At 44.3% G+C, this 23,617-nt stretch overlaps 1 protein-coding gene across 1 annotated transcript in view; it reads left to right on the plus strand.

Moving 5' to 3' along the window:
* Positions 1–10,486: 10,486 nt before the first annotated feature.
* Positions 10,487–23,617, plus strand: part of Slc4a4 (solute carrier family 4 member 4) — a 291,869-nt gene continuing 278,738 nt past the window's right edge. The window contains exon 1 of the mRNA XM_059274644.1: positions 10,487–10,559. Coding sequence (XP_059130627.1) covers positions 10,487–10,559 — 73 coding nt within the window. The remainder of the gene's footprint in view (positions 10,560–23,617) is intronic.

A 23,617-nucleotide genomic window follows, 5' to 3' on the forward strand; every position in this document is an offset into this window, starting at 1 on the left:
TTACGGTATTCCCATGCTGTCTATGTGCTAATTGTCGGCATTGGCTTCTTCAGATACTAAGTGTTACATTGCTGGGGCAAATTCAGGTAGGTGAGGGTTTAGGGGTACCTCCCTGAGTCTTGTGCTGTAGAGACAATGAGGCAGACAGTGGTAACAATGCTGTTTAACATGAACTGGTAGAGATTACCCTTATGTCAAGCACCTTCCCTGGGCTGGAGCTGAATTCTGGGCTAAAGTTCTTCTCCTTCTCCTTCTCTTTCCTCCTCCTCCTCCTCCTCCTCCTCCTCCTCCTCCTCCTCCTCCTCCTCTTTTAATTGAAAATAGATTCCTCTCTTACATAGTACATCCCGACTACAATTTCCCCTCTCTCCACTCCTTCCAGCTCTCTCCAGCTCCCCTCTCCTCCAGGTCCACTGCCCCTCAGAAAAGAGTAAGCACACCTTCAAGAGAACAACAACCAAACAGGACAAACCAGGACACATTAAGACAAGGCAGAGGCCCTCATATCGAGACTGGACAAGGCAACCCAGTGGGTGGAAGAGTCCCCAAGAGCAGGCCAAAGAGTCAGAGACACACCCGCTCCCACTGTTAGGAGTCGCACAGAAACACCAAGCTAACAGCCAGGGGCTAAAGTTCTTTTAGGTGTCAGTGGGTTGCTGAGAGTGGCGTGGCCTAGCTTCTGGCATGGCGTGGAAGGAGGCTGACTCACACGTTGGCTTGTAATCTAGGCTCAAAGAACGAGGTCCCTGGAAGGTCTAAGTAGGTCCAGGCAGCACCATAATGGAAAATGTTTGTGCAGTGGCAGGCCTGTAGAGAGTAAAGGAAGCTGTTAGCTTGGGGACATCACTGCTGTCGAGACCCTGCAGTGGCCTTCTGTGTCTTCAGGGTAGTTACCAACGTTCTCCATCTTTGACTGGAGTGAGGTGGGATGTCAGAGTAATTTTGATTTGGATTTCCTTAAAGGCTAATGACATTGAAATTTTTTTCATGTGTTTGTTAGCCATTTGTGCTTCATTTGAAAAATGTCTGTTCAGTTCATTTGTTATTTGTTGATTGGATTGTTTGTTCTTTGGGTGTTTAAGTTTTTTGAGTTCTTTATAGATGCTGGATGCAAATTCTCTGTGCAAAGGTTTTCTCCCATCTACTCTATTGTTTTTGTTTTGGTGTGGAGAATCTTCTTAGACACATTTCATTTGTGTTTTGAGGCAAGATCTCACTGTGTAGCCTAGGCTGGCTTTAAATTCAAGATCTTGTTCTTTTAGCTTCTCAAATGGATGCTGAGTTGGCAGGCGTGTGCCACTTCATGAGGCACAGAAGATTTTAATTTGATACAATCTGATTTGTCAGTTGTTATTATCTCCTGAGCCAACTACTATAAAATCAATGTAGAGATTCCTTAAAAAAATAAAAATAGAACTGTTACCTGACACAGCTCTATCCCTTCTGAGCACATACCCCTAAGCATCAAAACCAGTGTACTGCTGAGACACCTGTGTGCCCATATTTCCTGCTGCAGTATTCCAAATGGTCAAGTTACAGACTCGGCCTTGGTGCTTATCAACAGATGAATGGATAAAGAAAATGTGGCACATATACACGGTGGACTTGTAGTCAGCCATAACAAGAACAAAACTACGTTAGTTACAGCAATATTGATGGAGTGGAGCTCTTGTTAAGTGAAACCCGGCAGACTCACAAAGACAAGAAGCTCCCACTTCTGGGCATATGTAGAATGAGGGGCAGAGAATGGATGTGAAAGCAAAAGAGGGACTATTAGGGATGTGGAAGGGAAAAGAGAAAGTGGGGGGGGGAAAGGCATAAGAAGGGACAAATGTGTTCAGAGGACACCACATGCATGTACAGAAATGGTGCAGTGTGGCTTTGTATAAGGATCCACTGTAGAGCACACAAAAATAATATGGGCATATGAAAAATGGGTCTCTAGAAAGATTGAATTAGATAGTCAAGTTTACTTTGTACAGTGCTTGTCATAGAACTTGGCAAGTAGTAAGTATTTGGAACGTGACTGAATTACTAGATAATGAGACAATCCCAGGTGAGGACATACTACTCTTACTCTGATAAATAGACACAGTATTAAACCAACTCCTAAAGATGTATGGTTATGCCCATACTTGACTGAATCTCTCAACTCTCATCAGAGAGCTTCTATTTGTAGTAGACGGTAAATCACACAGAGACACACAACTGGCCAAGGTGTAGAGACTAAAAGACTGAAGAATGTTCAGCCCTAAATGGAACATATATGCTGTGCTCCCCGTCCCCCGCCAAAGGCTCAGGGATTGTCATGGAAGACGGGTTTGGATGAAACAGTGTCTTTTGGACACAGCAGGGCAGCTGAATGTCTGAACTCACAGTGGGTGTGACAGTGTGCACAAAACTAGTGTAAGCGTGAGCCGGACCACATCCCAGCATGGAGAAGGGGTTGGGGTTTGGGTGTGAAGTCTTCCGCTTAGTCAAGGAGCTACTGGCAATCGTCAGATGCTGGGAGAAAGAGGGTCAGTTGGTTTTTTTTTTTTTTTTTTTGTTGTTTGTTTTTTATTCCTAAGACTGTTGTCCCTGATTAGTTAACCCCACTCCAGGAGAAGGCCACACACATCCAAGAGTATTTGGTCAACCCATATTGGCCTTGATAGAATAAAAAAGACAAACTGTTGGGTGATAAGGAAGAGGGTGGATTTGGGAAGAGTTGGGGAGATGGGAGTGAATATGATCAGACCATGAAGCTGTCAAAGAACTAATTGAAAATAAGGTATTGAGGTGAGGGAATTCTATCAGAAGTGTTCAAGTGGCATGCTATGCCATATTAAAATAATGGTAAAAAACATGAGAGCCAAGAGGTGTACTCACTCAAATCTTTACTTCTACCCCTGGTGTTTCTATTTTATAGGGAATCTTAGTCTTGGTAAATTTACAGGCCTTGGTCAATACCACACTGGGGGAGAGGTAGTAAGAGCTGAGGATAGGAATCTCTGTGTGTGAGAACATCATCATGAAACCCATTATGTGATGTGCTGACTAAGAAATTTAATGTGAAACTGCTTAAAATAATGAACAACTTGAGTGTCCTCAGTAGCTGCCCCTGTATTGTTGCTGGTCTTCAGATCCTTCAGTTAGAATCTTCAGCGTTGTGTATGTCAGTCAGACCAACTGTGACAGTGTCCAGATGGAAACAATGCATTTATAATATGATGCTTAGCTCCTTGCCTGGAACTTAGGAAGACCTTACCAAATGCCAGCAGCCTCATTCTTGCCAGTTGGGTGGTGGTTCAGGATGGGCAGTGTGAACTATCTGGCTGCTACATTGGTGAGAGAGGGGAGGAGAAGCCCTTTTTCTGATGTCATTTCTGTGTCAGAGGTGACCAGGGCAGAGGCTATACCAGATCTGGTGCCATGTGGCTGACTCCCAGCCTTGTGTCCTGAAAAAAAAAAAAATCCCTGCTTTTGAGTCCCTACCTGTCTGCCATCTTGAATCTAATCTTAGATTAATATATATTAATCCAAAGTAAATGTATATAGAATCATAGACTAATATAAGTGTCAGTGTGACGTATTTGTGGCATTTACTTATTGGTGCTGCCTGTGGACTGACTACTATAGATAATCTATCACTGACTGAGTTGAAATGTCTAGAGTTTAAGATTATATGAATGAATTACACAACATGTAGCTTTTGGGGCTGTCACTTTTAGCATAATCCCCTAGAGATACATTGTCTTAGCATGTGACTCAGTGGCTCATCTGTGCTTCCTGCTAAGCCATATTCCATGATATGGATGGGCTAAACCCTTTTAACCATTCACCTATAGAAAGGCACTTGGGTCAGTTCTAGTTTTTTTTTTTTTTTTTTTTTTAAGCTATTATGAATAAAGCTGCCACGAGTATTCATGTCCAGATCTTTGTGTGAACTTATCTCTGGGATAAGTGCCTAAGAGGACAAAGGAACTTTTAAGGCAATTCTAGAATTATGTGCAGCATGATCCTGCTTTGGGTCGCAGTTTTACTTTTTATTCAGCCTGAAATCTGATTTCATGTGGGGCCACATTTCCCTGGCCCTCGGCCTGTGTCAATGACCAAGCTGATTAGGGAGCTCCTGAATTGGGAGGGAGGTTTACTGTTTACTCTGTTTCGTGGCCTGCAGATCTGTGGGAGGCAGGGCTACCATCAATCACGCTTGTCAGTTTTTCTGTGGTGTTGTGTCTCTCTCTCTCTCTCTCTCTCTCTCTCTCTCTCTCTCTCTCTCTCTCTCTCTCCATAATACATCTGTCTAAAGCTTCAGCACTGTGCATGGTTAAGCCAATGACCACATTGTTCTCTCTCACTTCCTGTGGGGATGCTAGGCCCTCAGGGAGCTCTGTGAACTTTTGAAGGGAACAAGGGTTTCAACTTTTCCCTCTCAACTGCCTGCAGTCGGCTGTAGTGAACACATGCTGCCAACAGATGGCAGCACACTTCGCCGTGCCGAGATGTCTCTTCTCTCGTCACCTGTGACTCTTTGACAGTCCGATGTTGTTCCTTCTGTACATGTTGCAAATCCAGACGAGACATTTTTGCAAAGCAACAAAAGCACCAATGAAATGCTATTGGTTAGAAAGAAAAACTCAAAAGAAAGCGTCGTGTCTGCAGCGAGCATCTAATAAGAGTGATTCTTCACCTCTTAGAAGTGATGTGGATAGGGAACGGCTTGGGGACGCACGTGGGAGTGGACAGTTCTGGAGGCTAGGTTGATCGTTGCGTTTTGTGTAGTTCCTGAGTAGAAAACTGTGACGTGCTACGTTCTACCTCTCATCTGACTTAAGACCAGCCAAAGGGCAGGCATAGCCTAATTTTGAGCTTTGAGACCTGAAATACCTTTCGGTCCACAAGGAAAGGTCCCCAGCAGCATAATCACCACAACAGCAATGGCTAATATGAAAGCCTTCATTTTCAGTACTTTTCCACTCCCTATACATGCCTGTGCCTTAGGGCATGTGCGCACAGCACTGTTGAACATTTGCTGTGTACAGGAAACCTTTTGTAAAGCCAGAGGTGATGGGGTTCGTTGGATGTCATAAACAGACCAAGCTGGCAAGGATAAAATAGAATGAATTTACATACAAGGTTAACTAATAAAATTGAAGCTGCGTGCACACATTGACCCAGTGATGTCAGACTCTAGTTTGGACATGTTGACAGCTGGAGTCATCCTGCTCCCTGGTGCCATCTCTGGAAGCAGTCAGAAGTCCCCGACGGCCCTCATCTTTGGCCACCCTGGCTCAGGCTGTGGAAGATAGGGGCTGGTTTTGGACTCTGACGACAAGCCCGAGCATGGCCCCTCTCCACTGTGGCTAGCACGCTGCACTTACAGTGTGTGTGTTCCGTGCACTCAGATGCCACGATCCGAGGACCCACCCAGAGTTGCCATCCTGCGGTGACGAGGAGGCAGGTGGCTGCAGCTGAGGCAGCTAGCCGCCTTTTTGCTGGTGCACCCCTTGGCAGAAGCCCCAGGCTAAGAGAGAACTGTGCTGCCTGAAGTTCTAACTCCGAAACCAGATGCTGTTACCATAGAGACAAGTGAACTGCTACCGTGGGAGGCACGGCGGCGGGGAAGGATGGTAGAGGGAGGCAGGAGGGCAAGTGAGGCGAATCTCAAGGCTAGCACACCCGAAGACCTTCAACCTTTAGCAGCACTGGGACTAGCAGGCCGGTGTTCTTGAGACTTGTGGGCTGGCGGCCTGCCACTTGCTGACTGGCTGAGTGGCAGCTGCTGGCGCTGTGAGTACTAGTTGGTGAGCATGTTGGCAGCTGGCGCAGGCTCAGGGGGGGTGGGATCTCCAGAGGGCTGGAATGTGGATGGGTGCTTGGGGCCCAGTGGCTGACAGTTCTGCACAAATGTTTCTCGTGCCGGACTTAAGTCACCCTCACAGGCCTGCTCAGTGATTAGGACCGGCTGGTGAGAGGCCTGCCCATTTGGCAGACCATTTGACATGTGTTCCAGTGAAATCATTTTGCTATCCCAGAATAACGGAGACTATGAACAGCCCCACCATGGGTCTGGACTTGTATGGCAGGGGTATCACTTCTCCGATCAGAGCCCAGGTGGAAGGAAGGCAGTGTTGACCCAAAGTGGATTTTTACCCTGACTGGTGTGACTCTTAACCCCCTGATGCTTGGTGAGGAGCTTCCAAATCAGTTCTGAATTCTGCCTCGTGCTAGCGATGTGCGCAATGCTGAAGCTCCGTGGAAGCACACTTCCTCCTCATTTTCAGCAAGAGTGCAGGGCACGTGCGAAGGACATTTTTAAGGATGGGTTTGGGGGCCTGATTAGGGACTGGATGAGTTAATTTCTTCCAACTGATTTATAGAGGGGAAAATAGTTGGGTCAGCCACTTTACATGGTATCTCTGTCTTACTAATAATAGCCAGCAACTGCGAAGAGAACATAAGACTGAAGAGCTGATATGTGTCATGTAAAGATGGGGAAAGCGGGGAAATCTCTTTGGTCTGTGGAGAGGGCCAAGTTCACCAGGATGACCTTGCTCTTGAGGCCGAGCAAGGGCTGCCAGGTTTTATGTTTTTGCTTTGTTTCGCTTGCCCCTTTTCTGCAGAGAGGAGGTCTGTTTTCAGGCGCTCTGCATGATCCATCAGAAAGAAGGAAGTTCTGATGACTTGCTATGTATAGGCTTGAAGGGAATGTGAACTATGCATCAAAGAGCCAAGGAATGCACCAATCATGACCCCCACTCCCTACTCAGACGGTGGGGCTGGGCAGTGTTCTCAGCTTGGCCAAGAGGGCTTGTGCACTGGCTTTTCTACCTTCCTTTCCAATCGTCTCTGGCTTTCTTGTTTTTCCTTTTCTTTGGCTTGTGGCATGCAGTTTTGGAAAAGGCTTAGATTTCGAGGTTAAATGTTTTCTTTAGAAAATATATCAAGAGACAACAAAATATTTTCGGACCCGCCCGATGGGTGAGAGCGTACAAAGCAAAGTCTACATTTAGTTGTGTTAAATTCAGCATGCTGACTGACCTGGGGTCAGTTCTGAGAAGAGATGAGGGACAAACTCTTCTATTTTTCCAAAGAGAATAGTGCACAGTTAGGGTACGTGCAGGCACTGTAGCTCTCTGGGATTTCGTTCTTAAAACTTCAGTGGAGTTTTCAGAAAATATCCTCATTAAGCTGTCATCCTTATCTGTGTGTACAAATGCTGGGTAACTAATGGCTCCTTGCACTTTGGACTGCTCCCTGACCTCCAGGGGAAGTCTTTAAGAAGGTAGATGTGACTGTGTATCCCTGGCACTTCGAAGCATGCAGGCTGCCCGGTAGATACTCAGCTAATATTTACTCCCCTCCTCACTGGGGGGAGGTAGGAAAGAGAAGAGGGAGCAGACGAGCATCCTCTCTGTTCCTGTCTCCCCCAACACTGAGCATGGCCTGTTTCAACCGCTTCCTCCATGTTGCCAAAGCCAGACTTTGCTTCCCTGTCTCTGTCTCTCTCAGGTGGGGTTCTCTGCTCTCCCTGAGTTCCCTGATGTCACTCATACCCCATTTACACTTGCCTCACTGCCCGATTTGGGGGTGTTGGTGTGTTTTAGCAGGTGGTTTCAGGTCTCCTCCCTTGGACCTATTCTTCCTTCCTGCATGAGTGCATCTGGTAATAACCTCAGCCCCAGCTTGATGCATGACCTTTGCCACGTTTGAGTACCAGCCGCAAGTCCCTCGTTCCAGGCCCAGGCGGCTGTGATCCCATCAGCAACTTTTTATGCGCAGGGTGCACATCTCAGCCTTAGAGTGTACAGAACGGACTCTCTTTCTCACACGGTCCCTTCGGTCTTGTGCTAGTTTGGGAATGTCTCTTGCTCCCTAACCATCTGTTTCCCACGCCACAGGTAGAGCGATCCTTTGAAAAGGGAAAACAGACCATACCTTCCATTTTGACTCCCTTCTCCTGGCTTGCATGACCCGGTTCTCTTCAGTGTCATCTGTACAGCTGACCCCTTGCTGTCTAGACCTTACATCAGTTCTTGGATGGTGCTAAGCTTTCCCACCCCAGGGCCTTGTCACTTGCTGTTCCCTTCGCTTGGAAGGCTAGACAACCCCTGGCGCTTCATCATTCTCTGCAAAGATCTCAGTGCTGCTCTCTGACATTATCTTGTTCATTGTTAGGGTTTTTTTTTTTTAAAAAAGGAACTTTTTGTCTTACTTGTAGATTTGTTCCCCTCCCTCTGAAGAGTAATGGGAATATAGCAAGCAGTAATTAAATATTTGCTGAACCCGTGAGTAACGCTGTATCATTTAATCTTCCTGGGAACCCAAGGCTCAGAGAGATTGGTAAATGGCTTGGCTTCTTAGTCTTTAAGGTATTTCATTCCCACTATAATCCTGCTGACTGACCCATATCTTGTTTATACATTTAGTTTGAGTACAGAGAAGTATTCTGACGTGTCAGGATGAGCCGTCTTGCACGAGGCTCATATCCCCAAAAGAAGACTCTTGAAGGGTCACACAGTCCTATGTTTCTTTCCATCCAAGTCCTAGCCAGGCCTACCCCTGCTTAGCCTCTGAGATTAGATGAGATGGGGCGCAGTCAGGGTAGCAGGGCTGAAGACCAGTAATGAAGTTCTTAATGACATCTCTCTCCAGGGCTGGTAAAGGGAAAAAAAGGGAAGAAAAAAAAAAAGAAACTTATTTATTATAGAATGTTATTATGTGTGTATATATATCTCTGCCTCAGTCAGTCAGTCAGTCTGTCTGTGTCTGTGTGTGTGGAGTCAGTTCTTTCCCTCTGCCATGTGGGTTTTAGGGTTCAAACTCAGGTCACCAGGTGTGGAGGCAAGCACCTTTACCTGCTGAGATACCTTACTGGCCTAGGAAACCGCATTTATAAAACCAAGTATTGTGTGCTAAGTTCGATGCTGAATCCTTTTAAGCTTGGCACCTCATTCGAATCTCAGAGCAATCAAGGCAGAGTTGACAGTGTTGTGTTGAGTCACTGTGAAACTGATATGACTACCCTAATTTTATACAAGGGGAAAAAAAAGTCCCTGTGCCTCAAAAAAGTTAAGTACTTTGCTCCAGGTGGCATAAGTACTAAGTGGTTGAATTAGATTTCTGTTTCCTGCTTCTGACCTTTTATGCAAAGGTGACTTCTGGGTAAGGGAGCTATATTCCTAAAATGGGAAGGGAAAAGCTGAATTCAGTGCACCTCTGCCTAGACTATAGCAAATATCTGAAGCACCAGAGTAAGTTATACAGACCACATGGAAAACAAACTCCAGCATCTCCAGTGCTTGAGCATACGACTGGATGACTAGAATACAGAGGGAACATGTGGTTCTCTGGCAAGGCTCATATACGGGATGACATAGAGCAGCTGTCCCCGAGAAAGTCTTCTTTGTTACAAGACCCGTACTACACAAGCGGCATTTGAGCAGTTCAGGATTTCTTTCTGCTTCCACTATAAATAGAGTTCATGGAATTCTGTATATGAAAGTTAATGCAATGTAACGGAGCCGAGAGTAAGGGAATAAAGCTTCACTCATTCTGTAAACTAGAAACACGTTTGGCACCGGGAGACTGAAAAAAAAAAAAAAAAAAAAAAGAAAAGAAAAAAACGCTGTCGTTCCTTGGATAGATTCTGAGGTCTTATTTAGCATATGAAATTGCAGAGTAGATCCTATTATGTAAGGAGACAGGAGGACAGCATAGCGTGGTTACAAAATGAAGAACTTCGTGCCCTTCAGAGAAGAGTTAACAGTGCATCCAGCGCACAGAGAGACACGTGATAGGAGTGTGGGAATGAATGGATGGGTGGCATGTATATGTGCCTACTGCTGTAGCCCTGGTGCTAGATAATCCTCAGATGTCAGATTGCCGTAAGGCCAACATGTGACTCCACGCTTGCCACTCAACACAGAACCCTGGGCTGGTATTAAGAGGCTGGCTGCAAGCTAGGCTCCCACTGTGCATTACCCTAACTCCCTGTCGCTCTGTGTGTGGGTGGGTGTGCATGTGCTCCTAGGAGGGTATACATTTTGTGCAGTGGGTGTTTAAAGAGCTAAGCACCGAAACTGGATTTCCACAAACGATCATCACGAACACTCCAGACACATCAAACTTCCTCTCTTGGTATTTTTTTTTTTCTTCTTCTTCTTCTTTTGCTTTCATCTCTGTTTTTCTCTTCTGCAACTCCCCAAAGGGAGAATCTCCCTCACCATCCAGCCTTCAAGATTGGGATTATTTTCTATTACCTCTCCATGTGGCTGCCCTCTCAAGGTTAGAACTGAAGCTATGTGGGGCCAGCACATTCTCAAGCACCAGATGAGAAGAGCTGCGTGAAGGAGTGACAGCCACCAGAGGAAGAGGGACTCTCTGCCCTGCAAACATGAACAACAGCTTGCAGGTTAACCTGCCCAGAAGCTGGGCTGCTTCAAGTGGCTCACTTCAGGAGAAGTCTGAGCATTCTTTTTTTCTCTTCTATTACTATAGGATGGAGGATGAAGCTGTTCTGGACAGAGGGGCTTCGTTCCTTAAACACGTGTGTGATGAAGAAGAAGTAGAAGGTGAGCCCTTTGGGTCTGGGAAAGTGTGTATTTATATCCATGTGCTCTGTAGATAACGGCTTTCATATATTTCATACATCTTAACATTTTAAAAGTTAACACTAAATCTTGCCAGTGGAGTTTCTTTAATCTCCACATTTTGCTTCAGCACAGGAAGTAATTCTAAGAACTTTATCGGACCCTCAGAATTGAAGTCGGCAGGGGCTTACCTGGGACCTTTTTTTTTTTTTTTTTTTTACAGTGTTATTTTAAAGTAGGTGCTTGTGTTAGCTCTGCCTCTCCACCAGAAACGAATGTTTTACTAGATAATTCCAGGGAGCTGCCAGATCTATAGAAATGTAATTGTTAGCACCTTCTACTATTCCTTTTTTTGGAGCTTACAGGGGGAGAGAAACAGATGTTGCCGAAGGAGAGAACGATAATCATTGTTGTAGGGAAAACAGGTCTAAGCCGAGGGGGATGGGAATGGTTGTCATGGACAAGTCTTCGTTCAGGAAACACAGACAAGCATTTTCCATTTAAAAACTCCCCGGAACCTCTTTCACTAATGTTAAAACTGAAGAAGAGTTCTATTTTATCTGCTGCCAACATACTTCAGTATGTGCTTCTTTCCCTCACCTCCTGACTTATCAAGAACATCAGGGGCGTGCTGCTTGATTGGTAGTGAGAAGGCAGGGCTTCATTAATAATTTTGGAAGTAATAATGTGAAGGCATCACAAATACATAGTCTGTTATTGGTATTTAGTATGAGATTTCATAGGGTAGTCAGGGCTAGAGATAGCATCCAAGGAACCTCGTAGATGAACGATGTGATCGGTTTCTTCTGTGAATGTCACTTGAGAGACAGTCCCCTGTGTTGGAGGCTGTGGACTGCCTGGTCCCTTTGGTTAGCTCGTGGCTCTCCAGAGCCTTGGCAAAGAGGATGGTGAGGCTGAGAAGGAGGAGGTGGATATTGTGTGTTCTGAAGCAATGCTTCAGGCAGCTGGAGCCCCAGGTCAAGGGTGTTCGTGCTCCTGTGCTACTGGGAGCGGCCCCAGCACGGTGGTTGTTACGTGGTTTCTCATGTTTCTTTAGTGAGTTTCTTCTGCCCTCTGGAAGATTGGTGCCCCCTCTGCCCCACCCCCTGGCTTCCTACACTTAAGCACTGGAGACTGACTAACAAGAATTGGATGTCGGAGGTTCTTAGGAAAACGGAAACTGCAGTATTTTCTTTCATATTGTTCTATGGGTTCCTTGCATTTTTTACACCGTGACTATGGGAAAATGTGAAGTTGGGGAAGGCAGAAGAGTAAAACTTTGCTTTAGTGCTGAAACTCATTGTAGCCACTGTCGTTACTCCCGACTGTAAAAGAGGAGATAAAGTCATCAAGTTAGAGCATAAGAAATAATGTAGGCTTGATGAAAATGCTGGCGTTTTAGAACAATTAAAGTGAAAAAAACCTTGGGAATGGGAATGTGCGGTGTGCACACATTCTCCGTTGGGAACAAGGTCCCGGCTGAGTTCTCAGGAGATGTAAATCTCGAGTCCTGGAGGTGCTTTGGATCAACAGCACAGTACTGCAGTAGATGACTGCCCTCTGGTTCTTAAAGCTTTGTCTACAAAGTATATTTCCTGAATTATTTCCCTTGATTTTCAAGCAGAAAATTAATCTATTGATCATAGCATAAATCATAATATAAATAACATGGACTTCTGTAGCCAGCTTTCTTTGGGAGAGAAACAGAAAGGCAACCAAAGGTTATAGAAGGTGCCTGGGTCAGTGCAAGAAGTGTGCTGGTTTTATGGCCACGAAGCTTGTACTTTCAGTTCTCACAGGGCATCCACATTACAGTCACTCTTTTGCATTGTTGGCCGGTGCGTGATCGATCCCTTTTATTTCAAGGCATGTTCAGTTGTCTGTATTTGAATCCTAGGCCTTTTAGGATGGTGGTTGCTTATAGTGGATTTGGCGTGACCTTCTATCAGTGGAAACTTTTCTATAGTAGAAGGGTTGGAAGTTATGAACTGCTTCTTTCTCCTTTGGTACCTTCCATTCGGCCTTCTCCTCTCTCAGCTGGCTTCATCAAATAAAGCTGGGGGCATGCAAATGTAGTATTTGCTCTGGGTGAGAGTACAGAGAAGCTGAAATGGACCAAGGGTTCATGGCACATCTGTGAGTCCCGTGATTGAGTGAGGAAAGGGATGGTGCTTGGCTTCTGATGTAGATCGACTTTTAAGTGGGGATATATTTCTCAAGGTTGTGAGTGGATCTCACAGTTGTAATTTCATAGAAAAAGGCATTATTGATGGGGAGCAACATGTTACTTCCTGAATAGCTGAGTCTTTGACACACTTAAGCGGGAGTAGATACTGGGACTTCAGGATGCAGAGTTCAAAGGACAAGGAGCTGGAGAACCTTTCCTGTAAATTAACAGTTATGTTTCCTTTGACCCCAGAAGATTGTTTATTTTCCTGCTAAGATAACCATGACTAAAGTATGGTCACCTTAGCAACACACCCTGCAAAAGTAAGCTTAAATACTTAGCTTTTTAGTGATTTCCCTAAGTTTTAATAACTGAGGTCTAGTAGCTGTAGTTACTTTGATATGTTCATATAGTAAACATAGTTCTTAGAATCCCCAAGGTGGGATGCCTGGATTCAGTTCACTGAGGCCAGAAGGATTCCAGGTTCTCTCCGAGCTTCTTCTGATGATGTTCTGGGGCTGCAGCGACTGAGACTTCAGACCGTGCCCCCAGTTCACCTTGTTCAACTTTTCTCTCAGTGGGCGGCACAACACTTAATCCTCCTCCTAAAATCTTCATAGGGAACCGTCAGCTGCAAAACTCCCCGAGAGCAGAGTGAGTCAGGAGAGGAGTCATCTGTTGTTTAAATAATGAACTTATCCATGCCACGTATATTTAAAGACTTAAACCTTGTTTTCATAAAATCTCCCCCATGTGTTAATGGCATTCTGAAAGAGAAACCAAGTGCCAGTTGTAATCTTGGAAATAAATGGAAGCTTTTAGATCTGTTTCTTCACTGGTTAACCTTGCACTGGGTGTGGCTTGGCAGTTCATATTGAGCGCCAAGTGTATCCACTTGTAGGAAGAGTTCTGTGATTCGGACATGGATATCTGCTCTGAACCCCAAATCCCGAGCTGCTTCTCGGGCACCTCTGGATAGAACTAGACAGTAGATGATAAACTGATATTGCCAGAGCAGCCTAGACCATGGGAAACAACTACTTGGGTTTGATTTCAGGGGAAATTGCCAGGTTTTGTTGGTTAAGCCAAGTTTGAGGTAGCTTCCCCCCCCCCCAGAGGAAATTGTATAGGTTATAAAAAAAGACACCTTGGGGATGGGCTTAGTGGTATGTATCTGTAATCTCAGCACTTGAGAAGCTGAGGCAGGAGGATCAGGAGTTCAAGGGCAGCCCAAAGACCCTGTCTCAAAAAATAAAGTCAGCTTGGATTTTGGATCCATGTGATATAAACAGATTACTTAATATTCTCATATTTCGCAATAGGGGAAAGAGCAAACTCCACCTTATCCTTTGAGATAAGGCCTTGGCTCTGCTGGCCTAGGTAACTCCCCAGCGGCCTTGGCAGCTCTGACTTCATGAGGAGGAGCCTCTCCTTAACTTTGAGTCCAACTAGCAACTCAGGAAACATAAAGAACAGCAGGACAATATGGTCTGAAATGTCGACGTAGCTGGAGCTTGGTTGGAGCTTGGTCGGTGCTCTCTCAGAGCAGTTAAGGCTGTATTGTGGTGTTTTCCCTCCACTTCAAAGCCACAGGAAGTGTGCTCCCACCTGTCAAAGGCTGAAATAATCCTAGAAGTCCCCCCTCCCACCTCCATGTTCATTCAGAAAGAGAGTATTGTTGCAAATTCTGGAATTTATCATGAGGTCTTTTCAGAGAAATAAATTTTGGAAGTATAGGACAGTATTTGGGCCTGAGTGCACAATCACCCAATATTTGTTAGAACAAAGGATGCACTCATCAATATAGAATATGAACTAAGTAAAACACATGCAAAATTATATCATTCTCAAAAATCTGCTCATATTTTTAGTTAGTATTTTGTTCTTAGTACTTAAAGTCAGGTTGTATGATATGGTCTCTATCTTATCCTTGGTATCCTGTTTGATTTTACAAGGATCATTTTCAATTTTACAATGCCTATATATTTGAAGTGATAAGAAAAAGGAGGCATTAAAACTTCTCTCTCTAAACCCCTCTTATTGTTCTGGTCTATGTTTTGAAAATAGACTAAAATGATGAAGTGGTGGCTTTTGTCTTTTTGGAGGTCAGGACCTCAACATTTTACAGACATGAAATCATAATGACTTAAGCTATTTTTCACTAGAGGATATTGCGATGCTCTATTCATGTGTATCGGAGGAAGGTAGTGTTCTAAAGAAAAAGGTGGGGCCTGGTAAACATCTGTTAATAATTACAGAGTTCAAAACTATAACTGCAGAGAAGGAGTGAATCAAAACCTATCCTATGGGAAGGGAGGGGCCAGGTCCGGGGCTGGGGCTATTCTGAGCTCTGGACCTAAGTGTCCGGTTGCATCGTGCTGACCTCTTCTCTGCTGTTCACTCTCATTGCTCAGAAACAGTGTGTACAGAGGAAACACTTGGAAAAAGACTGCTGAAGGAAAAGCCCTCTTAATGGAAACAATGCGTTCCCCACACTGGAAAACGTTGAAAGACACAGGGAAGCTTTCAACGTTGATACCTGACCAGCAGCTTGGCCCCACCCTCCCTCAGCAGGATGAGCCTCTTCAGATCTTTCCAAATCCCTTCCGTCTTTCTCCTCTGGTCTCAGCCTACCACTCCCCAGAGATTCTAAAGCCTCCAGCTCTTATCTCCACGGCTGCCCGATACCTCCTGCTACCCGTGAACGAAATCTTTATCTGTAGATGTTGTCCTGAGCGAGGAAATCTGATGTGTTTTCATGGGTTTTTGAAACAGGAAACAGGCTTCATACCTTCCCAGAGTTCCCCTGTGTTGAGGATTCTCTGGTAATATGTTACGGACTAAAATCCCCTTGAAGCCATTTCCTGCCCTAAGTGTTGACATTCTTTTATGGCACTAAGCCTCAACAAAGTGGACTTGGTACTTTGTGTTTTGCAAGGATTCAGACATTCTGACATGATACTCTGGGGACAGTTTTATCTTAGACGGAGCTTTTTATCTGGTCATGATAGTGATTTGTTGTTTCATATTTACTTTGGGAGTGCCTTCCATTTGTTTTTTTCAGGTGCCATTACAGTAGAGTAGTTAAGCATCAGTTGGAGAATAAAATTCCAAAACGGAACCTGTATTGGTGAAAACAGCCAATTAGAATGTAGACTATGAGTTTCTTTCCCCATGAAAAATGGAGACAGTGAGACATGCCATTTATAATATAACTTGTGATAATGATCCAGAAACGACATCATTGATATACCTGGTTCTAAGAAGAATAGGAATGCCTTTTGATTAGGGAGAAGCAAAGGATAAAGAACTTGGCTGTCCAAGTGTGAGAACCTGAGTCTAAATCCCCAGAACCATGGACTGGGGGTGATGAGTGCTTGTAATCTCAGTGTTCCTACAGTGAGTCGGGAGGTGGAGGCAGGAGAATCTTAGACTCCCATAGGCCAGCTAGTCTGACTTACATAGTGGCAAACAGTAAAGGGACCCTGTCTCAAGCAAGGTAGAAGAAGAGAACTGAAGAAGAGAACTGACACTTGAGATTGTCCCCTGACCTCCAAATGTGTGCTGTGGCCTACGAGCACCTGCATTCTCACACAAATGGGCACACACACACACACACACACACACACACACACACACACACACACACACAGAGTTCTAGATAAGATTGAGTGCGGTCCAGGCGGTAATGGCCATAGATACCATTCTGAAGATTTTAATTGGCCAAAAGGTTCTTTGGCTTCCTCAGTTCCTTCCTCCCGACACCCAGTCTTTGCGTTCTCAGCTATGCTCCCCTATTGCCTTCTCTGTTGGGGAGGTGAAGAAGAAGGGACAAGTAAAGTTGCCCGATAACGGTTGTCCATTTCTCTTTGGACTCATTCTCCTTCCTTTCACATTCTCCTTCCTTTCAGTTCTGGACATGAGACCTAGTGTTCATAGTTAAACTGCTGCTACACCTCACCCTTAGTTTATTAAATTGTCTCATTTTTCTAAGAAGAATCACAGCAAATGGTATATGTACCCAGGGTAAACTGCTTGCCCATTGCCAGTTAAAGTCTGCAATCCTTTCCTCTGCAAAATAGACCTGTTCTAGTGCGTCGTGTTCTGGCAGTGAGGAGGATACGTGAGTGGGCCATGGGAGTATAGTCTATGAACACTCACAAATCTTTCCCTTTCCCCCACAGCATAGATTAGAATAACTCCGTGCCCTTTGGCCTATTGTGTAATTTAGGTGCCAATTAAATGAGATTATGCAGTAATGTAGAGGTACTATGTATCTAAATATTTCCCTGTTTTTAAATCATTGCAAACATTTTAATTTTTGGGGAATGGAAAGCCCTTGCCTGATGAGTGTGAGCAGAGCAAGTCTGGAGTAAAGATCAGTTGAGAGCCTTTCATTACTGTGGTAAGCTTGCTGCTAAGATTTTGTTTCAATTTTACTTTACTCTGGCTAATTCCAGAAGGGAGTGAGGCGGGAGCCTGCCATGCCCCGGGTTCATGGGAGGTTCTGTACACGGCATCCCGACACTACTGATTGCCAGGTGGGCTGAAAGGTGAAGGGAGTGAGGGTGGTGAGTGACACCCATTGAATCAGCAGTATAGGTGACTTAAATAATTCCTTTCTCTGAAGAGCGAGAAGGCTTTTAAGCCTGGTAATTGCTTTTACCTTTCACAGGGTTGGAATTAGAAGGCAGCTGTCCTAAGGTAGACAATGGGTTCACCTTTAGACTCCGTTGACTTTGAAAGAACTCCACGAGATATTATTTTACTGAATATTTTCAAGGTTGAATGCTCAGTAACTTTTACCAGGCAGAAATGTCTGGAAATAGAAATAAGGACTAAATTTTAGTAATATTAGCCAACACATATCTTGCAGAGGATCAGAATTATGTATTTATAGGTTGTTTAAGTCATCACCCAAGTCCTCGGCTGACTATTAAAGTTTCAACTAGAAATTCTATTTGTACTGCGAAATCAGGGAAGTGTCTTTGACGTCCAGTGAAGGCTTTAATTGAATCCAGCTGATACACATGTTTGGCAAATTCGATCAGTATCTGATTGTTCAGGTTTTTCCTTGCTTTGATTCGGTCCGTGCTGGGGCTCAGAGGATGTGGTGATGAACTAGGAGTCTCTGGACCTGTTCTATTCCTGGCTATGCCCTGTCTTTCTGGGTGACATGAGGAGGCTCATCAGTGCAGCTAACGGCTGATTTCCTGGTTCTACCAGCAATGCTTCATGGATTCTTGGTTAATACCCCCAAAATACTTTGCTATTTGTAGTAAACCACTGTGAATTACTTAATTTGCAATTACTGTTGATTTTTTTCCTTGTTGTTTATCTGTTTTTTTGTGGTACTCAGCGCCTCACCCATATTTGGCAGGCATTCTACCATGGAGTTTTCATCCCAGTCTTCTGCAGACTTTTTTCTTTATAGGTAGATATATAAAGAAATATCATTTATAACCTTGTCCCCCAGGTTTGCTAAAAATATAAGTAATGACATCTGGAATCTTGAGGATGAACCTTATAATTTTAAGGTATTACCTCCTGCAGATGTAATCGTGGTGTGAAATTTATCGTTCTGCTCATCACGATCTTGCCAGTGGTTGCTATGACTGCAGAGCACTCCCAGACTGAAGTTGAAATGCTGATATCTAATATTCAATAAGTTAGTTGGTTAATACCCATATTAACTATCCTTACTTAGTAGCAACTGAAGGGTAATGCTTCCACCATTTCAGCCCAGTAAAATGACCAAAGCAGTTGTACATATAACCTCAGTACCCTTGGGTGTAAAAACATATTCCTACATAGGACACCGTTTCTGTTCAGCCAAATGAAGCAAACATTACTTAAGAGCACATATTTATGAATATAATAATTTAGAGATTGTACCATACATGAGTTTATGTGAGAAGCCAGGGAATATATCTCATGGTGTAATATTGAGACCTAAGGGCTGGGAAGGAATTGGATAGAGGAGGGATAAGAGTGGAACCCAGGGCACACATGTCTGTAGACTTGGAATGGAAGAGATAAGCACCTTAGAGAAACAGAAAGTAGGTTAGTGTGCCACATCACGGGACCACTCACACACTTCAGTGGCCTAAAGTAGGTGAGACCCAGGTAATTTGTAGCATTTATTTCATTGTATGCTGTATAGGTATGGGCATATTTATGTATATGTACATGTGTGTGCTGATGCAGCCACGTGTGTGTGTGTGTGTGTGTGTGTGTGTGTGTGTGTGTAGGATAGAGGTTGAGGTTAGTTGTCTTCCTCTGTTGCTCTCTACCTTAGTTTTTGAGACAGGGTCGCTCAACATTCACCAGTCTGTCTCTGTCCCTCCTGTTCCCAGTGCTGGGATTATGGGTGCTTGTTACTATAGATGCCTGGTTATTACGTGAGTGCTGGTGATTTGAGCCTAGGTCCTCATGTCTACACAGCAGGCACTTCAACCACTGAGCCGTCTCCCCAACAGAGTCTTACGCTTGGACTGGAATTCACTATGTAGCATAGGCTACCCTCAGACTCACGGTAATCTTCCTACCTCAGCCTCTTGAGTGCTGGGATTAGAGGTAGGACCCACCAGACCTGTTTTTGTGACCTTTTATTCTGCTGAAGATTGAGGATTTTGTTGACCATGTTGGAAGCATGTGTAAAGGGTTTTAAGCAAGGAGGTGACAAGTAACATTTTGCAAGAAAGGTTCTTTTTGGGTGCTGGATGGAAAGAACGCTCCAGGAGGGAGGTAAGTAAAGTGGAGCATCTGATCCAACTGAGAGATGATTTTTGTGTTAGCCAAGCTAGGGCTAAAAGAGTTGGAGAGGTGTGGCTTAAATACCAGGATTTACAGATAGATGGATGGATAGATAGATGTTTGACTGCTCTACTGGACTTTTACTATGAGCAACTTGGGAAATCCTTTGCTATTTTGTAAGATAACTGAAACTGGGGTAACGTGGTGACTATGGTAGGGACTCAACCATTTGAATCTATTCAGTGCCTGTGAGATAAACATGTAGAGCTGTGACATACGTCGTTGGCTGTGTAAGCTGGAACGAAGAAGAAAAGAAGAACAGGGGTGGAGACAGAATCCTGGAAGCCCTGGTCACATGACTGTCAAAAGCCGTAGGAATGATGGCACTCCCTAAAGTAACAGAACGCTTCAGGAAGAGGACTGCCATGGGTGCTGAGCAGTAACACTGAGAGACCAAGGAGCAGACGTAGCAGGAGGTAGAAAACCAAGAAGGGTGGGGTAAGAGAGGTTTCCACAGGGAGCCAGGGGCCACTGGTTTTAAAGTTGTTGAGAGCCAGGTATGATGACGCTGAATAGAATGCCCTGGATGTGGTAAAAAGGAGGTGAGATTGGTAGCCTTTCTTAGCTAGGTGGGGCATGAGTAGTTGGAGTTTCACCAAGAAAAGGTGGGAAGAGACCCTAAGGCGGTTATTCTCAACAAGTGGGTCGCAATCCTTTTGGGGTTTGCATATCAGATATTTACATTACAATTCATAACAGTAGCAAAATAACAATTATGGAGTAGCAATGAAATAATGTTGTGGTTGGGGGTCACCACAACATGAGGAACTGTATTAAAGGGTCGCAGCGTTAGGAAGGTTGAGAACCACTGCCCTAAGGCATTGGTGGAAAGCGGTTAGCCTTCCCTTCTGTGAGGTTAGTTGCACTTGACTCTTTTAAATGTTTAGAATTTTATAGAATTTGCTGAACTTTAGAAGCGGGGATCTTACAAAAGATCCAGCTTAATGTTCTCACCTTACAGATGGCTAGATGAGCCTGGAAGAAGTGGAAGGGCTTTGCTCCAGGCGTTGGAATAACCAGGGGAAATGCTTTTCCTGGGCAGTGCTCATTCCGGAGGGTACACTGGGCTTGTTCTTCTGGAGGGGAGAGGGGTGTAGATAGAGATGGAGAGCTAGAAGAGGCATCTTGAAGAATGAGACGTGAGAACTGAAGGGAGTATGAAAGTGTTGGGAAGGCTTTTTGATAGATGAGAGAGAAAGACTTTATCAGCCTGGGTGACCTCACCCTGTGAATGGCCCTTGGTGATAGTAGGGCACACATCCCATTCAGAACACTTTAAGACTCTGGGGCAACTTATGGGACTAAGGGTTGTGGATCTAAATTTGTCATTCTGTAACTGCAAGACAGAAGCATTTCCAGAGATACACTGAGCCTGTTTTTCTTAGGTAGTTGCTCATTTGAATGGGCTCATCGCCAATTTTTTTTTTTTTTAAAAAGGTGTGTTTTATAAATCATGTTGGATGGGAGGAGTGATGATGGACAAATGATGTAGTCATGGAAACAGGAAAGGGGTGCTTCTATAACCAGAGGACCAAGAGTAGTTAGTGCCTGTCTCTGACCATCAGCTGGCTCTCTGGCTTTAGTGGGCTCATTGGAAATGAAGGCACAAAGTAATGTTTGTGGTCCCTGGATCTCAAAGTATGACTACGGTTGAGGGATTCATGTAGATAGTAGCTTTCTTTTCTGGGTGTGTATGGAAAAGCATAATCATAAAGATTTGGGGGTTGGTCTTCACTAGGCTAACATGCTTCCTGTGGCATTTTCTCTCATTGTTGGTGATTGCTGTAGTCCTGTGGCATTTGTTGCATCTCATTTACCTACATACAGAAATGCTGGGGAAGAGAACCATGTGAAACAATGTGAGATATTTCATTTGTGATTAGGCAGGAGTCCATTGACTATATTGTGGATTATCTGTCTATAGCAACCAAAGACTAGTCTTCCTATTGCCCAGCCAAGGTTAAGCCCCTGCAGACAGAGAAGCCATAACAGGGTCAGAGATGGACAATGTATTTGGAATGAGGCTGTGAATGTGTGCATTTATGTGTCCCTCTGGCTGCCTCTCTGGCTGCAGTTGCAAATCCAATTATCAATGACTGTTGGATTAGCTATTGTTTTGTGTTTTCCAACTCTCCTTCCCATTCAGTTGTGTACATGGTGACCACAAGAGAAATAGGAAGCTGTTAGTTCTCTGTGTTTGACTTGCAGGTAGGCTTTGTCCAACCACATATACACCGCACATTAAAATTCAGGGGTTGTTGGCTGTCAGGGTGAGTGGTGGGGTTCTGACTGCCCAGTGCCAGCCTTCCCAGACCTTTTGAGTCTATTCAGCTCTCCTCAGTCAAGTAAAAGGCCTGGCAGACCTGGTTCCTGGGGGTTGGCACTCACTTGTGGGAACACTGGGGAAGCTGTGCCCAGAGCCTGGTGAAGGCTGCCAGGCACTTGCTTTTGGCCAGGGTGAGGGAGGATAGAGTTATGGAAGGTGTTGCCTCTGTTGACCCACTGTAGTCTGTTCAGTGGTTTTAAAGAGCCAGTAAAGGGAGAAGTTAAAACTAGGTCTAAGCTGCCTCTTCTGCCTTGCTCAGAGTGAATGGTCTTGAGGGCAGAGGGAGTTCACACGTTATTATCAGGGCTCCAGGTGGGTGGGGTTGAGGAAAAACACATATAGCTTTGATTATTTTTCTCTTTGAAAAGGGAAGGGGAAAATACCGTCCACACTTTTGGATTACCTTTGTTTACTAGATACAGTGGGAGTTCATTAAGATGGCTCATGAAAATTATGTCTAGATTTCTGTGTAGATTGATGTTTTTTATTTGTAGATTAAGGATAGAAAATAGTTTGCTAGATCAACATTAAAATTACTTTGGAGCATCAGCTGTTTCGACTTGAGGCGCTTTAGGGACTGCAGTTTTTGTAGGGTGAGCTGTACTCAACTTTTGCTTGCTCATTAGGGTGAGGCTCCTAAAATACCTTTAAAAGGGAATTCTTGCCTTCTTAGCGTAGATATTTAAAAATAATTTATGCCTACTGACAACGAAAGAGTAGCATGTAAGAACATTTGCTAATTCATTTTTACCTCTATTATCAACTGTTAAGAATGGAGGTCATTATAGAGACTAGATGTTAGTGTGTGACCTTGTGTCATCACCTGTATTTGAGGCCAGGTACAACTGTTTGCTAACATGGACAGTGGGAGGCAAACGCATGATTTTTTCTGAGCTTAAGAGTTGACATCTAGGGGCTGGAGAGATGGCTCAAAGGTTAAGAGCACTGACTGCTCTCTCAGAGGTCCTGAGTTCAATCCCCAGCACCCACATGGTGGCTCACAACCATCTGTAATGAGATCTGGTGCCCTCTTCTGGCCTGCAGTCATACACGCTGTATACATAATAAAGAAATAAATTTAAAAAAAAAAAAAAAAAGAGTTGACATCTAGCTGAGAAACATGAGCTTGCTTCCTTTTTATTTTCTCCATAGCTGTTCTTGTATACAGTTTGCTACCATCATCATCATCATCACCACCACCATCACTATCATTACTGTCATCATCATTGAATATTGAAAATTCTGCTCTCAATGAACACAACAATGACAAGTTGAGATTGCTTACCAGTCCTGTTAAGGGATCTCAGATGACCTTGAGAATCCTGGGAATCCCATGCAATTCAAAGTTCAGGGCAAAAAGGATATTTCCCTTCTTTTCTGTGTGTGTGTGTGTGTGTGTGTGTGTGTGTGTGTGTGTGTGTGTGTGTGTGTAGTGGTGCCTTCTGCTTTGTCTGAGACAGGGTCTGTACTGTTGTTGTCCTTTAGGTCAGCTAGCTGGTGTGTGAGCTTCTTGGGAATTCTCTTGTCTCTGTCTCTCAACTTCCTGCAGGAGTGCTGGCATTATAGATATTCTCCTTATTCATCTGGCTTCTACCTGGGTTCTGGGGATTCAAACCTTGGTCCTCAAGCTTGTACAACAAATGCTCTTATCTATTGAGCAATCTCCCCAGACCCATTCTCTCTTAAAAAACAAAACCAAAAACAAACAACTCATTTTCCATGTATTTTCTT

This window comes from Peromyscus eremicus, chromosome 10 (genome assembly GCF_949786415.1).
Source record: "Peromyscus eremicus chromosome 10, PerEre_H2_v1, whole genome shotgun sequence".
NCBI classification, from domain to species: domain Eukaryota; kingdom Metazoa; phylum Chordata; class Mammalia; order Rodentia; family Cricetidae; genus Peromyscus; species Peromyscus eremicus.